Genomic DNA, 18,561 nt, shown 5'->3' on the forward strand with positions numbered 1-18,561 from the left:
CGGAAAACACACCGATTTACGGAAACAAAGCGGAAGTTCCGAACCAGATAAAATGGATCAGTTTTTCTAAGTATTTAATAAATCGCTACAGTCTCAGAAAGATGCCGTCCTCTTATTTTTTTTTTCTTTTTCTTTTTCTTTTCTCTCTCTCTCTCTCTCTATTTTTTTTTTTTTTTTAATTTTTATTTCATCGGGGGTGCTCTTATGGTATACAGTCGATTCTGAAAAGTCCAATTAACTTAATTGTGCGAGGTTCAATTAATTATTATTTCGTATCGGAAAACTCTCCAACTTCCGGACATATTTGGAACAAGGGGACTACAATTGTAAAGTTAACTGTCTTTGTTTGGCATTTCAAACTACCAGTACAATAGATGCCTGGAATGGACGGTCCACGGTCTGCCTCTTCTTAAGACTGGCTGAAGAATACGCTGTTTTTCTCTTTTTATATTGTTAAATTACGTTTCACTCCCACCAAACGCGCCAGAAACCGACCTCAAATGGAATGTAGTTAATTGCTGCCGATGAGATTTAAGATAGGAAGAAGGGTGGAAAGGGGAGTTGTAAAATTGTGTACTTATAACATTATGAACACCTGAATTGGGGTGCATAGTGGATTGCTAATGTAACTTTTAGCTGTCCTGCTACTCTTGAACCATTTAGCCACGGGCTTGTATTACACATATCATACATGTCCAGGATTAGTAGGCGTACTATGAAGTTTGGAAATAATGAAGTGTCCAACTTGGCCAGTGAACTTAATTAACTCCATGTGTTAACAAGCGGTTTAATAAATACTGTTTTAGTGATGAAGATGCAAATAAACTCTTTAAAAGGGATATCAAGTTATTGCAGTCGAACAGTTTCAGAAACTGCAGACGTTAATATCGATACAGTGTCAAGAATAATAGCTCATAAAAGCTGGGTTTCTGAGTATCACCTTAACAAAACGTGTTTAATGAGAAATAATCAGATCTTGGCATATGCGCGGTATCATTACTAAAGCCGGGGAGGGTCGTTGAATCTGTTGGCTATCACAATTAGGAAAAAGCCTTACATCATTCTTTACTCACGCGAGATGTTACGAGAGGGATTCTCGTTCAACGAGTAACACGTGCGGTAATGGCGACGACATATGTTAAAGTGTCAACAATCTCGTTTTCCAAAACGTTGAATGATATTATTTAATTATTTTTATTAAAACTTTTTAGACTTTGTATATACGGAATCTGATGAGGGGATGTCTTCGTCAAGATTACTTGCGGTGGTTATGCTCTGATCAGCCGGGCCGTGAGCAGTCTTCAGGGTGGACAGACCTAGCATGCTTCTGAGCGTCTCGCGATATTTCGAGCCCATGTTATAATAGATTAGAAAATTGAACGAACAGTTGATATAAGTGAACAATTGTTGGATGTTGATAAGGATAACGTACATGTTGTACTGTCGACCGCTGAGACTGAGATCCGGCACGAAGGGGATGGCGGTATGGAAGACGAAGCCTGGCGTGGTGCACACGATAAAGAAAATGGAGGTGCCAACGAGCATGCGCGTGAGGGCCACTTCCCGTGACGTCACAGAGGCAGCTTTGGACACCGACTTCTCTCGCCACGCCGACAGCTGCTTCAGTTTGATGATCGTGACAACTGTGCTGACGATCACCGCCAGCAAACAGATTCCAGGGATCACGATCCCGAAAATGATGCCCTCGAAAATTGTGACGAGACGCTCGTTCTGCAAGTAAAACTCGCTAGAAAAGAAAATGTGAAGCATGACTTGAACCACGGGGTCGAACACACAGATGACTTGCCACTTGGCGGAAATGACGTAGTGACCTCCTAATACCGCGACGTTAACTACGACTAAAATAGCTGCCATGGTGCTAGTTTGAATAACGTGCTGTGAGTGAAAGGGGCTGACGATGCAGAAGCACCTCTCGGCGGCGATGATGGCTGACATGACGCTGGACACATAGATGAAGCCAGCGAAGACGATGATGTTGTTGTTGACGAAGAACTCCATGACGACCAGATCATTGGGGTGGCCGGTGAACTGCGCGTACAGCTCGTCGACGTTCCAAGCAAAGTGGAGAAAGACGACCATGAGGTCGGAAAAGGCCAGCACGAAGAGACAGAGTTGATGCGCTCCCTCAGCCCCTGGTGGTAGAAGACAATCATGTTGGTGACGATGCTTGGCACGTTCACGAAGAACAACACCGTCAGGGCCGCGACGTTGACCGCGTAGTTGAATGCCAGGCGAGTCTCGTTGCTGACGATGTTCTCGGGAAGGCTCCCGGGTAGAGGAGCGTTGGAGTTGAAAACCATGCAGACCGAAGAACCACCCGAGGAGTTAACGGAAGCATTACTGTACTGCGAGGAATTACCCGACGTGAGGTAACTTTTTGTAACTGCTGTCACTACGTTTGTCTTGAAAGTAAAGTTTAAGGTCATCGTTAGCACTGAAATAAAATGTATTTTATTTTACAAAAAGTGTATTTCCCACTGAAACTTTCTGTGTCTTTTTTTTTATTTGTCATGATTGTACATGTTTTTCGTGATCATGGCAGCTTATTTTATTTATCACCAGTTGAGAACAGATGGGCAGGCAATCGGAAAGAAAAAGGCAGAGCTACAAAACGACAGTTTTAAAGAAAGAAAGATCGAAACAAATAATAAAAAAGAGAAGAAATAGAATCTTGCATTTTCAACTTAAAATAATAGATAGCTAGGAGCTAAGGTATACTTTTTCATTTTTTTCCCACGTTAAAAGAATGCGTACATAGTGGCTATTGATATACTATAGTTTTAAAGTACACAAGGTTTCTATACCACAAATAAAGGCTGTATCAGAAGCACATCCTTAGTAAAACCTTTCTTTTTTATTATTCCATCTTCAGACTTTTTTTTTTAAACAGTGCAATAAGCTTTAGTACAAGTCTCCAGCTCCATCATAATTTTATTTTTCAAGACTTCACAACTGACGTATGTGAAAACTCGAGCATCACAAAGAAAGAAAGGTCCATGCATAATTAAACCGTCATTTTTTTTTAAACATTACCCATTCATCTGACACCTACTTTTTAACCTACCGATTTCAGTTTCATGATTTTCCTCGAGGGGCAGAAATGACTTAGGCCAGCTTCGCTATATTTTTAAGTTTATTGTGGTTATTTTCTCCCTTGCGCAATGAAAAGACTTTTTTTTTACCTCTGTCACCAACGCTGAAAATTAAATTTTAATTAGTAGAACGAAAATGGACGCCAGCTTAAGATTTTACTTGCTAAATTGTTTGGAGACTCGGTGAGAGGGGGAATAGGAAAATAAAAGGCCAAACAAAGACTTTGTATAACATCTTATATATATATCCTTTGAGCATAGTAAAAAATCGAGCCCTGAAGCAAAAGTTTTTAATTATCTGCGGACTAGTGATGTGAAAAAGAAGATAGGAAGAGTAAAATATCAAGGCCCTTTTACCTTTGTATCTTGGAATTATTTAGTTAGAGCCATCCGCTTAAACAAGTTGGTCACCATCTAATAGTTTGCTGATTCTGTTATCTTCTTAAATGAAGATTTATCATTTGTACTACCACTAGCACTAATCAGCTTCACTGATGTTTAAATAAAACTTACGATATCGAAATCATACAACGAGTGACAGAAAATGAGGTCTTAAATAGATACGAACCATGTACAGGACTTTTTTTTTTTAAAGGTCATGCTATGGGTGGAGGAGTAACTGCTTTGTTGAAATAGCTTTTAAAGACAGATTTCCCCTCTTTGTCACCGTTCGGTTTTGAGACACACTAATTAAGGACAAACAGCGTTGATCACGGTACAGTTTGCAAATATCTTGACATTTACTGACGCGATTTCCTACCAGCTCCTGTAAATATATCCAATTAAAGAATTATTTTAAAGTGTACGCATTTCGATGCGCTCCAGAATGTAAAAATAAAAAATCCATCATTTACAGGGTACCAGACCTACTACTACTTATCACGAAAAGGTGATCATCATGAAGAAAATAGCTCACTTAAACGGGGGACAAAAAGCCTGCACCCCAACCCTCTCCTCACACACACCCAATGAGTGTATGAGCAAACTCCTCTTGCGCATTGGTATGTATTTTGATCGTAATTGCAGAGGACCTTAATGAGTCTTCAAACGAACAATACTTCGAAATTTCTCGGGTGATTACCAGAAAATTATGAATTAAGAAAAAAAAAAAAAAGACTTTGCGACACGTAATTTTTTCTGTAGAAAAGCTAGACTAAAAAAAAATTAAAAATAAATAAGCTCGTTCGTACAATGACCCCAATAACTTAATCGCATCTTGAAGAAGACTTTTTTATATCATCATCTAGCATTGTCAGAGCTGTGAGTGGCATTTGTCGTCTTCATGGACGACAACATCCGTATGTTTCGACTTTGATGAACTTTGTCGCGGCGATGTTACTAGGATATACGTACATTTAAATGCTTAATTTAAATAGTCTTTTTATGAAGCAGTAAAAAAACTGTTCCACTCTTTGTTTTTTAATTTTCAGGATACTCCAATGGCGGTTTGTACATTGCTAGAAAATGTTTCTAAAATGCCTTTAGCTTGCTAGCAGAACTAGCTTGTCTACTGCATTTATGAGATCTTAATGGTGTAAAACTTCTGGAAATAACTCAGTTGCTGAGTTCAGAATTATTATCAAGGTAAAAGATTCTGGTCATGTAGAGACACGAATTTGTGAAAATGTTAAAATGATCTACAATCATAATTAGTCTGTTTACGAACAATTACTACGATCGTTGTCTCATTACATGCCCGTGTTTCTCGAGCAGGCATCATTAGTACATACATGTATTTAGGTGATGGCTTAACTAGGTCAACAGTTCACAGGCGCTGGCGCGCACGCGCACACACTAGTTATGAGGAAGATTTTAAAAAAAATTTGAAGGAATCTACGTTTCGAAAGAAATAACAAACTTTACAAAAATAAATGCAAATTAATATTATTGGAATTTCTTGCATTATCGTAAGAGTGAGGATCAATGAACGCTGAACTGTGAACGTTACATGCCAGACTGTTAAATGGCCTTTTAAGGTCAATAAAGTTGTGGTAGAGGTTCCGCTGAAGATGCTTTTTTTAAAAAAAAAAAAAAAAAAAAAATGAAAATGCGACCGTTGAAGATCGCCTCAACTGCTGCCTTCATTTCTTTCTTGATGCCACAGTTCACTTCTTTGTATTTAGTAGCTGCTTCGGGTTTACTTATCTTTTCTCTCTTCAAGGTCCTCCTTTGATTACAGAGATATAGAATGACATTCGTGACTCATAGTTTCTGATTCTTGTGTCGCCCTAGAACCTCATGGGCTTTTGACAGTAGCACCTCTTTGATGTTTCCAGCAAGGGTGTCTACATCACAGTCCACCAGGTTCAGTGAGGCAAATTTTTTTCCAGTTGTGGTCTTGAAGACTTCTGCAACGTTTGGGTCCTGCAGCTTCTCCAAGTCAAAGCGAATTCGGTGAATATTTGCGAGTTGCTTTGGTTTCAGCTTCAGGCATATTATTTCAATTCAACCAATCCTGTGTTAATATTTGTCTCTAGATATTTCTGGTGCGATGACACCTGTATCTGCATGCACGGCCAATGATTGTAGTTAACCATGATTACACGAGGGCCTGTCTGGTGGACAGAGTTTGAAGGTGTTATGGTATCGTGTGATTCTAATTCTTACTTTCCTATAGAGCTTGCTACTAACCGCACTCTGTGATAAATAAAAGTATCTTACAGACACAACATTGATAACAACGCATAAGCCAACGCGCAGTAACGCCAGTGAACCACAGAAAAGACTTTGTGACGATGTATTTATTACACTTGGACATGCACACATTTCCAAAAGTAACACAATGATGACAAGTACTATGATAAACCTAGGCTGGAATGATCGTGATGTTGTTACAGCACTGTACATTAACATAAAAGTTCGTGGCAACAATGAACAGCAGTCTTTTTTGTTTGTAATTTCTTTCATTGCACGTTCCTTGCCGAATTACGGGGAAAACAACTCAGAAAAGCGAGTTCTGATCTTCAAAACCTAAATTCTGAGACCTAGGTACTTTCTACCGCAATGTAATCTGCAGTGATAAGGGGAAAGCGTTTTTGAAATTTGATTGAAGTGCTACAATTTCCCACCCTTTTCAAAACCTGTAATTTAAGTGAATCTCACTCATTATACCTGTTGCATCCCGTGATGCAATGCTGAGATTTTCTTGATACTGTGAAGAGACCTATCGTATGGACAAAAGAGAAAGGTTCAAATAAGCTCCCCACTAATTAAAAGTACTCCCAATTCTATAAATACTGCCGGTCGTGTACCGATCTCAGTAGGACGCCAATCTGCTTGAAATCACCCAGCAAACATATGTAAAGTGTGCGTAGTGTGCATCATATCTTTGTTTATCCCTTTCCACATTATCATTAAACGCTACTTGTCTTTCCACAATACAATCGCAAATATCTGACTAAATAAACCGAAGTCAAAGGAACAGTCTAAACACTGTGTTACACTCAAAAACATATGATTTACTGTAACACGACTCAAAGAAAACCCGTTGCCATCACCTCGGCAGGAACATAAAAGCCGTAGACCCATGAACAAAGCCCCAAACTGAACACTATCAACAACAGATCCTCTGATCACAACACCATAGACTTACACATAAATGCAAGCGACAAACAACAAAGGGCATTACCAGGAATGCCCTGTTCATAAAATAATCTCACACCTCTGTTACCGGTATATGCTTCAGGGGTATCCATGCTTCATGGTTGAAATCAAACTTTTTGCCAATATCAGTTCTGCAAAAATGTCAGCTGTTAAGCCTGTCTAAAACACTGACAAATACTTTTTTCACACTATTGCATACAGAACTTTAAAAATTATAATTGATTTTTAAAACTATAATTTTACAGCTAACCGCTGTGGATTTATCATACCTCTGTTTTACATCTCAAACTGTTCTAAAACTTGTCTGTTAGAATTGCATTTCACTTGTATTGTTTATCTGTAAACAAAAGGTAGGACTCCAAGAATATGGAGATGCATGTCCAATATTATTAACAGTCATATGTACAAAACCAGTACTTTGAACAACTAGTGTTGGACAGTCCTCACCCAAGTAATGAATGGTCGTGAATAATTTTTATGCCCTTTCAGTTCCAAAACAAATATTATCTCTTTTGTTATCAACAAAGCTATTTTCCAAATTCTAAAAAAAAAATTCTTGAGAGAGTCACTGTGTGTCTTCCTCTATACAAACACAATCCATGTAACTGTGCTGCAATCAGCAAGTGCAAAGTATGTGGAGTGATAATACGCAATAAAAAGCTGTAGATTGTTTCACGATATTTTAGAATGCCGTGCTTTTTTGAGACAATTATAGACATGAAGATGAAAAATACTGAGCAAAAAGACAAAAGCAATGATAAATTAAAACATTCTACAAAGATGTTTGACCAAAATCAGTACCATCAGCTTAGGCATTTGTTGACTGATTTGCCAAACTGAAAACTTTGAAAGATAGTGGGAGGTGGGGATAGGACTGGGAGAGCTAAGAAGTGTTGACACATAACCCTTTTGCTAGAGTGCCTGTATTTAATTTCTAGCCACCTCTTTACTTCCCACTTTCTAAGCTAGCACAAGAATCTTCTTTACTGTTATTGAATGCTAAACTAGGAAAATGAAGCAAGTTTTTCAATGTCACTAGGAAATAAATAGACTATTAAAACAGCTGACCACTCGTCTATTTTTTTCCCTCTGCTGACTTGGCACTTTGTTTAGCTTTACTTTATTTTCTGCACTACACAAATATAAATAAACTAGGACGGAAATAAAATTCAGCCCTCGTGCTGTATTTCATCAGGCAAAAGTTGTGCAAGTGGGGACAGAGACAATTCCGGGAGTTCTAAAATTAGTCTATCTGCTCAATAAGGAAAACAAATGAAACAATGGAATGAGCTCCCATCAAATGTAATCTTTCGGGTACTCTAAATGATAATCAACATTGTGGTTAGATGACACAGTCATGATACAGTGAAGGATAATCACAATGAATGTGAGAGGAAGCCACAAGTAGCAATGGTATTACATGAAATGGAAAAAAAATATATATTACAACAGTTTCTCTTTTCTTGTCAACTCGTCTCCTCCTCATTTTCAAGCACATTGGTGATGTGAAAATTATATTTCAATTTAGTCTCAAAATTGCCATCTTTCCATCAATGGCACGCCACTCACCTCACATCTATTCATATGAGCTAGAAAATCCACATAGCAGACTTCAACTTCTCTCACACAAGTCTTGTTTTTTGTTTGTTTTTTTTTAAAAAAGGGTCAAGATAAAAATATATCTTGTCATATGCATAGAAACAACCTTTTTGTGGAATGCGTCATCCATTTGTTTTGTCACTTCAATACTTGGCAACAGTACACCAAATTCAAGCCATCATAAATACCAACATCAATATGTACAAACCTTTCATGGCGACACAGCTCGGACCACATACTCTTTGAAACCACAGCCACGCATTAAATTACAAAGGCAAAAAGCAATATTAATTACATTTGAAAGAAAAATGAATATTTTCCCAAAGACAAAAACTGGATGGAACTTTTTCAAGATTTAAAAAAAAAGTTTTTTTTAAAAAACTGAACAATTTGAGAAAAGCTGACTCAAACAGCATATGACATCAAGACTTGGATTGAGAGTTAAGTCACATTAATAACACTACAATACACCATTTCAGCTGCCAGTAACACAGTAATCAAACACTGAATACCCAAAACTTGGGATATGCAAATGTCAATCAAATACATTACACATATCACTGCCATCAACACAGACCACTTATGGGATAGGTAGGGAAGTGGGGGTAGAAGACAATAACCAGACAAAGCATGTTTGGTCGTGCGCCATTTTACGACATTCCACACTGTTACAACAGACTACACCATTTACTTCATATGAAAACACACACTTTGGCCTTCCCCATCAAAAGTTTGAGGATACAATGTAAAAAGCTTCTGTTAAAAAATCTGAAAATAAAAAATTGCACAATCTTTGAAGGAAATTGGAAAGAGAATATGCATGAATTATTTCATTTCACATTGTACTTGAAGATTTTCTTTAGTGTGCTTGCAGAATTACTACAGGAGATCCTCTTTTTTCACCACACCACTGTAAGCCCAAGTGGCAATTATCCTGGACTGAAGATGCAAGTTTCTATCTTACACATTATGTAAAGACTTTCAAGAAGTAAAAGTTGTAGACAGTGGATATTTCTCCTATGAGGAAACACTGTAAGCTTTTCTTTTAAATAATACCGCCAGAAATAAACTATTATCATAAATGTTATGCATACAATCCATTTTCTCCAGTGTCCATTAAAAATAATACAGGTTTCGTATCTCCAAGTCTGTGTGTGGATTACCTTGCTCAAAAACGTTTGACAGAAAAGTGTTACATACAAAGCTGAACCCTTGAGACACACATTAACAAAATGCTTTGCAAATGATGCATGCCTACAATTTTGCATCACACTGGTGTAGACAATGAAAGATCTCAGACCAGTCTACTCATTTTGCTTTTTCCCCTGAAAAGATCTGTTCACAAGATATTTCTGCGGTTGGCTTTTTCTCTCTGCATGTACAATTATTATCTACTGATGATCTGAAAACATGCTTAGAAAAAATTGTCTGTGCTGGGGGTAAGTTCCACAAGTTTCCATAACTATTTCCAACTACATTTCTTTTAGAAATTACTTGATAAATTCTTTCTAATGGACAGATAATTGAAACTTTATTCAGATTTTTATGTAGTTTTCATATGTTGCTCCTGACTCATTGTGACCTTGCAATCATCCTAGGAAAATAAAGTTTCATTTTACCCCTTCAAGTATAAAAAGTCCATTTGAGCAAACAAACAAAAAAAAAAAATGTATGCAAACATTTCATAACAGCAAACATTATCAGAGCAACACTTTTTATCTCAACAAAAGTATTTGTATTTTTTCTGCTAATGCATTAAAGTGGAGTGACAAAAGCTTGAATTACAGTAGCACACAGGGCCCAGTGTATTGAGCAGTATCTATAAATGTGAATCTCTTAAAAGTACAAATTTGTTTCAAAATTATCATTCTCGCAATAATTTCTTAAAAGGTCTCTGAAAAAGCTGTCATCATTTTCCGCTTGGATTTTGGACATTTCTCTGCCTCCTCATTTGAAAAAAAAATCATTCTGAGATTCAACTTTTTAAAAGCACATTAAATAGTATAGAAAACATCAGCTGAACAAATTTTATCCACTCCAAACTGTCAAATGGGATTAACATAAATTGTTTCATGGGACAAACACAGGGTCAAGAAAAGGTAAGTTGATATTCATCTTATCCATTGTATACATATTCACCTAGCTGTTTGACTTTCAAGTGCAAAACCTTTCTGCTTTCAATTTTGTGTTCAGGATAACAGAACAAAAACTGGTTTGGTAAACTCAAAGGGAAGTAGCCTACTCATTTGGGATTTGAAGAGTTATCTCTCCTGACCCAAGGTTTCTTCTTGTAGTGCATGCAGATTGCATGACAATAGTTAAGAATGATATGGTGAAGATTTAGTTTTTAAAGCTTCGTTGAAGAGATGAAAACTGTTAGCAATTTTGAATGAGTACTTAAACTAATGCTAGCAACTTAATGATTTCTGCCAGCAGAAAAAATATCTGGCATTCAAACTTGTCAAACAAAAAATGACAGCACAAGAAATCTTGGCATGGGCTAATCAGAGAACATCGTTTACAACTGCAGAAACTTTCGAAAGTGAACATATTTCTTAAGGAGTGGTGGAGAATGAAGTAGTGAGATTGGGAACAAAAGTACCATGAGGAGCAAATTAGGAAAAAAAAAGTCTTCATACAGAGTGAAGTATTGGCATTACTTTGTTTTTGGTTATTCCTGTAAAAACTATTTTACACAGGTGACTTGCGAGTTGCAGCAGTAAAACTTTATTTCATTCCTTTACTGCCCTTAACAGCAGTGTACATGGGTTAAGCGGTATCAAATGCACACACAGCGTGCAGAATTAAGGGCAAAACTAAAGCCATGCCAAGAATATGATGTACCAATCCAGGTTCAGTGAAGTTCATGTCAGTCAATATATTCTTCTGAGAATGTTACGATAAGGGAAAAAAGGAATCCATTTATAAATGTAAAATAACCATCAACGACCAATTTTTCACTCTGAACACATTCATATCGATAACAGACTTGCAGTCTCAAAACAACTTTAAGATGATGCAGACCATGTTGATCTTTTGATTTGTACAGGGACTTTATAAAGCACAACACTACTGGCAAAAACTTAATCAAAGATGAGATGTGTTGAATTTTGAGTCAGCAGCACAGAGGAGAATGTGATGGGAAGAAAACGAATCTCATGGATAATTTCAAGTTGGCACGGAGCCAATGGAAAAACATATGTTTTTCACAGAAGTGTTGTCCCCTGCCCCAAGAAAACTATGAATCATAGCTAAGAGAAAGATATTTCTTTAAAAAAATAAAATAAATGGTAAGGGGGTATGCAACCCTGCGTCCTCATTTTACATATGCCAACAGTAACCCTGGAAGCTAGTTCACAAAGTAATAAAAATGTATATCATAATGTACTTTTGACTAGTTAAATCAAATTCTGCACAAGTAGCATAGTAGACAAATTTAACATCTGATATCTTAATGAAAATACCAAATCACTCAAGGAAACACCCCCCCCCCAGACCTTTTGCACAGATAAATGGGTGGAGGGGGTGTGTATATCAGAAGTTTTAGAAGATGTTAAATGCTGGGAAAGAATGTTGATGCTTGAGAGCAAGGATAAAAGCTCTGCTCTGCCATGCATGTGAGCTTATGTGCGTAATTCACCATGTTGTTTCCATACATACAAGTAATGATCATCCCCAAACACTTTACCTATTTTCATGGTTGGTTAGTCTTTAAAAAAAAATAATACATCAACACTTTTTCTCCCCTCTCCATCTTAGATGCTGTACTTTTCAGGTCTCTCAGAACTCCTTCTCACTTCTCTGACAACGTTAAAACTTGGTCACATCAAGACTCATCTAAATGGTAGCTAAGGCGACGACTATGTGAAGATGACAAAGATGGAATGCAAGGGATCTACCAATGGCCAATGCAGCATAAATTCTGGTGGGGTGTCAAGAAATATAAGGCTCAAATTGTCACATCTGTTAATGCAAGTCTGGCAATGGGAGATTTTCATGTGTTTGCCGAATCCATGTTGAGGTGTTCCTCGTGCTCTTGAAGTGTTATGTACACAGTTATTGACCGGGAATACAGGGGTTACACTATCTCGTTGTTTTATCTCCCTTTCTATGATGGACTCAAAGCAAACCCTATGTTAGGAGACAGTTGTGTGCGGAATAGGCTCTGTTTTGACGATGACAGAAGCATGTGTGGCTGTAACAGGTGGCAAAGACATAGGAATACATATGTTGTTTAGCTCTGCAAATCTCTCCAACGCCTCACACTTTGACCGTAAAGCTGACAACTCCATTTTGACCACGTCATTTTCTCGCTGCAGCCGGTCGACCTCAGCTTTCAGCTGATGTTTCTCTGTCTCTAAAATCTCTTTCTGAGATATACGCTTCTCTCGACAGTTGGCAGCATATCCTCTGTTTTTAAGTGTGCGTCGACGTTGCTTCAGTTTGACCACCTCCTCCCTGGACATTCCTTTGAGGATCCTGTTGAGCTCTTTGACAGACAGGCTAACCAGCTCATCGTCTGAGACGACATCATGTAACCACTTTGGCGACTCTGCCAAGTTAGCTCGTGCAATGGACTCCTCGTTCTTTACTTGCGATAAAAATATCTGAAAAGAATAAAACACACATCAATAATACAGTAATGTTACAATCCCATGCTATTTCCTTGAAACCTTAACTACAAATAATAATGCTCCTAGCTATGCTTTGTCATTAACGTATTGCTCAAAAGGCCTTCAACTCCACAGGTAACACATGTGAGATTACAAATATGGAATACAATATGTGAATCTCAACAAGAAGAACCCTACTTTTTTAGATTAGGGAAAAAATTTAGCTAACGTTCATCTCATTAAACACGCACACATTTAAGTTACTTCAGGACTAAATCTACAATCTGAAGAAATGTTTCTGACTAAACTGTTAGTATTATTAACAAAAAGTACCATATAATAATGTGCAGTTTAAGCCTTTAACAAAGCATTCATCAAGTGAACAGTAAGGGTTAATGTATTCCTTGTTACTCCTCGAGGAGCATAGGGCCACAACAACACTACGCCAGCGGACCCAGTTTTGGGCAGCCCCCATCATTTGGGCCCATGAACAGTAAGGGTGAGAGACACAAATCCTTACAACTATATAGTTTGTTGTACCTACATAGGCTAATGCAAAAAAACTAACAATTTATCAATTAAAAGTGGCTTATACAATAAAAACCATTTCCTAAAAGTAACATCCAACATAAGAATATTTTTGCACTACCACTGATTCAATTTGGGTACTAGACTCCTTCCTAGCCCACGGCCTTTCTGTTCCTCATTTAGGACCTTCAAATTTATGAACTGTCTCTTCTGACTAGTGCCATCTTGGTCAAGTTTTATTTACAGATGATGTAGCATTGCTGCATATAAGCTGGCCATAGTCAGAATCTACATCAATTACTATTCTGCTAGTGTGTCATTGTGGAGTCAAAACAGAATAGTGGCTGCATGATTATGATCTCTGTCATTCTTGCACATAAGTGTAAAGTGTCATCTTCTACATTTAGCTTATTTTGATAATGACAAGGGATGTGTGCATTTTGGGCAGATGTTTAGGTCATAGGCAGGCCCAACAAATAGCACCTGCATGTATGTGCACAGTTACATGACAGAGTGTAGATGCAAGATGATGTAATCTCTATAAGTATAAATGCTGATGTGTCTGCCTGTGTGTTTTGAGACTGTTGGCATTACCCTTATGAGTCTTAAGTTTTCTTTTTGCTGGTTGCTTTGAGATATTTTTTGCTTCTCTTTTTGTAAAAATGTTGACTTGTCTTCTGGTAAAGCTCAGTAATCCTGGTTCTGGCTGGGATGCTGCACTAAACAAGCTCAGTGATGATTATTATTACATATAAAACACTGAAAAAGGGTCTAGCAGGACAAGGCAAAAGATACACCATTCTTGATAAAAAGTGACAACCCCCTACTTCACCCAAAAGGGTGAGAGACGTGTTATACTACAAAACACCCAGGTCATATATCACTATTTGGATTTCTGTCACTTCATTTTCTTCTAAACTTTTACAAAACTTAACATATTAGAAAAATATGTTTGGATGTTAAAGCACAAAGCTAACAAAGAACAGTTAAATTCTTCATCATTAACAGTACTCTGTAAGGTTTGAAATGTTAAAAGCAATATCCGCCTTTTATGTTCTTTCCTTCATTTGACAGCATTAGCGCTCACAATATCACTTTTGTTTTTAACTTATTGCTAATATCAATAATAATATGATTAGGAGGCAAACGGCTTTAACTCACTTCCTCCATGCTGTGAATATCTGATGGTATTTACTAAACAAAATACCAGCTCTAACATGAGGTCCTGTGATGAAAGCAGCATCACAACTCAGCAGAACAGATATCGCTGAATCATGACTATGACTAGCGCCGGTGTCAGTAATCTTTAGTTCCCCTACACCACCACACCCATAATGCCTTTCGTTTTGAAGTTATTTTTAAAAAAAAAAAAATATACTCCGGAAAAGATTCTGAAAAAAGTGTACTGTCAGCGGCTGTTGCGTGATCTCCATGATAAATGGGGGAGGTGGTAAATAAGTTGTTCTAGCGTTACGATTGGCAACAGAAGAGCACTGCGATCCATGACCTGACCCAAATGTCATTCAGCCATCCTTGCTTGCCTTTGACCTCACAAGCTCCTCCCACCACGATCATGACGTCACAAAGGATGCAGGCCCGTTCCCTCGCGGGGTATTTGTTGTGAATCCAGGCACGCATGGGATTGTGTCATGCCACAAGCTAAAATTAGAATTCCTCCAGACAAAGAACCGCACTGCAAGCAAGTGGTTATCTTTCGCGTGCTGTTGAATATTTGCTTCTACTGCTACCTTCCATTTTTGTGACCCTGTAGGGATTATGTTTTCAAAATACCTAACTGTTTTAATCCCTCAAACTTATGATAAGTAAAATATGACCTAGAATTCCTTATGTCAAAATGTAACAATATAGGGTGTGTGGGGGTGAGAGGGGGAGAAGGGAAATTAGTAGGAATACTAGGAATAGGCATAAAATTTCAGGATAATGCCAAAATTGTAATAGTTTTATAAGCAATATCACTCCTCTGTATGTTAATGTTTTCCATTCTCCATGAATATTATTTTACCAACACAACTAACCCATAATACCAGTTCTTTTGAACTCCTTTGTAAATATCTTTTCACACTTGTTGTCTTCTGGACAAAATCACTGCTACAGGAACATGTTCTACACAACTATTTGGTGATACAAAATGTCAAGTGGTGAACACTAAACTAAATGTTTTCTGTAATTGATTTTATTCTTTGTTTAGTATGGTTGTTTATTCTTTTATAGTTCATATGCTATTTGTTTTCCTGTCTCATATTTTGTCCATGTTTCATTCTTGTTCTTAATTGCTAAGAGCATGCTCCTTAGGAGTGTGAGTATGCGTTTTACAAATTTTGTATCTATTATTTTTAAAGCTACCTAAAGCTTAACTAATTAATATTAGTGACTTCTTTAAAAAAATGACACAGGATTAGGGTACTACAAATGTTTGGTTTAACACATGTTTTACCTTTTTGTTAACATCTAGTTACTGAAGGAAACTGCAAAACAGCTACATAAATAAAATTATAGGGCAGTTAAACAAACTGCCAAAATATTACTCCTATTCCATTTGCTTACCCCATCTCTGCAACTTTCTAAAAAAGCAGGGAATAGAAATGAAGGCAAGTGGGTGAATGGGTAAAGCATGCAAGCCCTGTAGCTACAAATGGACCTTTGTCAACTATGTGGGTATGAAGCGTCAAAGATACCATAAAAAAAAGAAAAGACAAAAACGAAAGGCACACACTGACCTGCTTGATCATAATTTGGTATATCAGTTATATACAAAATGAAACGCTTTGCAATTACCAGTGATTGGTGATAGACACTCTGATATAAGGACACTATTCATTAACTTCCAGTTTCCTGCTTGTCCATGTCACATAGCCTCATTTAAATGTAAAACATCATTTAGATCTTGTTCAAAATTACATATTTAATGTTATGTGCCATGCAGTATAATTTATAACACTTTCTTCATAGTTTAAAATGCATAACCAATCTTATATAAATATTGGTAGTTACTTCTCGCTTGCACGATGACACTTTTTCTAACCATTTGTGTTGAGTTTGAGAATGATTTAGAATAACTGATATCAAAACTGTAAATGTCTCTAGGGACAAGTACAAATGAATGTAAAAAAAACCAAATAAAAACCAAGGATCACTTTATTACAAACATCTCTGGGACGAAACATTTTTCTAAGGCCACTTGAAAGAGCTACAGAAATCGGCATCTTGGCATAGATATATTTCAATGTCATCTATCTTTATCTTGTGTATGTTAATTATATGAAAACTATGATAATTACTTCTCAGCTAAAACTTAATACTTTTTTCACAATTTATAATTCTCTAACATTTCTAAATATTTATGACGGTCCAATAAATACTCTAAAAGAACAGTGAAAAGATGTTTCTAAAGTCGCATGAGGTCACTGCTTTGTCTAAAGCTGCCTGTGGCGATAATAACTGTGACTGTCGCTTTTCTTTCCTGCGCGAGTGTCAACAGACTGTTTTTAAAAAATAATACATTAAACCCTACTAAATGTACAAGGAAAATCGCTCTTTCAAATACAAATGCTTTTGTAAGCTCTTAAGACAATGCAACAAAAGTAATATCCTTTGCTGATTCGGCGAATAGCAGTTTGCAACCTGTTAATTTTCTGGATTTCCGACCTGTAACGGGAAATCAACAGTTTCGCGTGGCACGCGGGACTACGTCATCAGATTCAAGGGAATGTTGCACATTCTTCCTAACTGCCAACTACAACCACAGCAAACACCTCACTAGCAAATCAGAAATGCGTTTCAAACTTAATTTACATTATACTAATCGGCTGCTTTTGAAATAAATTGAGAAAAGGTTGAAATCGTAGCCCGCATAGACAATGGACTTTGTTATCTGCCTAATCAATGATGGTGCGCCACTTCGAGGTCATGCGACCTGATTTCTACAACGAAGGGAAAAGTAGGTTACTCATATTTTCACACAATCCACAACTCTTCTCCATAATATTTTGACTGACAATAGTCAGGAAAATCAACGATGTTCGCTGATGTTCAATCAGCTATTCAAAAAGGTGTTCTGCGCAGTAAAACGGACATGGCGCTCGGCTGCAAGCAGAACGTAAACAAAGACACGAGTGCTGACCACGATACGCAGGCCAAGAAAATAGGTCCAAATCCGCTCAAAACACTCACCTTTTTGCTCATATTCAGCAAACTCAGTCCTTGAAAAGGTTGTATAAATCCAAATTCAGCGTGTAGAACCAAAATTCACCAACGTGAAATGAAGAGTTCACCATGCAGGAGCCGCAGTTTACACGAAACCAGAAATTACGTAGTTTACGCCAGTCAGCCTTCCTAGTGCTTGGCGCGCTGCGTGCCAATATGATGAGTCAGCAAGTACGAGGTGACCGCAAAAAAAAAAAAAAGAGAAAAAAAAAGCGGGTGACTCAGCTCAAACCTTTCGGCGGGAAACTGTTTCCATGGTGTTCAACTTTCTAAAGGTAAACTTATTCAAGCGAAGACATTTCATGTCTTACGACTCAATCTTAATTAAGGCGACAAGTTAGCGCGAGGCTTTTACTGTACTGAGGGCGTCTCTATGCTGAGTCTGTTGAAAGATCGAGAGGGGCCCCTTCTATTTTTAGCCGTGACTGAGCTGCTACGGTGCATGTGTATTGGTGGATTCGCTGACAGCAGCATAGGCAGTGTGCGGGGCTGAATAACACACGCAGTGCGGGCGGGAGTAAAAGGCGCTAGTGGACGCTGGTTGGCATTCTAGTAATTTTTCTCTGCGTAGATTGCAAGCGCTAGCATGTCTTGCAATGGCTGAGTGAGTGTGTGCGTGTGTGGTGACCTCGTTGGGTTTGTAAACACTGGCTCGAAAATTCCCTATCCACGTTCCGCCGGAGAGTTAATATCTTCTATGTAACATGACATGGTTGTGTTTGTTTCAAACAATAAGGATTATGATGACTGTCAGCAGCTTTGGCAAACCAAGAGTTGGTGGGGGCGGGGAGAGAGGGGGTGGGGTGGAGAAAGGAAAATAAAGGTGTGCCTAGGCTGAAATCATCAGCTGCGATTCGCTGCACCCTTGACAATGAACAAAA

General features: G+C 37.7%; 2 protein-coding genes across 2 annotated transcripts; both read right to left on the reverse strand.

Annotated features, from left to right (window-relative positions):
• Positions 1–620: 620 nt before the first annotated feature.
• Positions 621–3,736, reverse strand: LOC112569073. Its single transcript, XM_025246736.1, has 2 exons — positions 3,471–3,736; positions 621–2,455 (listed from the first exon to the last, which is right to left on the reverse strand). Exon 2 carries the CDS (start codon positions 2,098–2,100, stop codon positions 1,198–1,200), a length of 903 nt encoding a protein of 300 aa, XP_025102521.1. The 5' UTR covers positions 2,101–2,455; positions 3,471–3,736; the 3' UTR covers positions 621–1,197.
• A 2,100-nt stretch (positions 3,737–5,836) lies between these two features.
• Positions 5,837–18,266, reverse strand: LOC112562662 (transcription factor MafK-like). Its single transcript, XM_025236057.1, has 2 exons — positions 17,648–18,266; positions 5,837–12,922 (listed from the first exon to the last, which is right to left on the reverse strand). Exons 1-2 carry the CDS (start codon positions 17,657–17,659, stop codon positions 12,452–12,454), a joined length of 483 nt encoding a protein of 160 aa, XP_025091842.1. The 5' UTR covers positions 17,660–18,266; the 3' UTR covers positions 5,837–12,451.
• Between the last annotated feature and the right edge of the window lie 295 nt (positions 18,267–18,561).

Source organism: Pomacea canaliculata, linkage group LG1 (assembly GCF_003073045.1).
Source record: "Pomacea canaliculata isolate SZHN2017 linkage group LG1, ASM307304v1, whole genome shotgun sequence".
Classification (NCBI taxonomy): domain Eukaryota; kingdom Metazoa; phylum Mollusca; class Gastropoda; order Architaenioglossa; family Ampullariidae; genus Pomacea; species Pomacea canaliculata.

Coding starts and splice junctions, on each gene's coding strand:
- LOC112569073 (XM_025246736.1), bottom strand. CDS start 2,100: ATGGTCGTCTTTCTCCACTTTGCTTGGAACGTCGACGAGCTGTACGCG.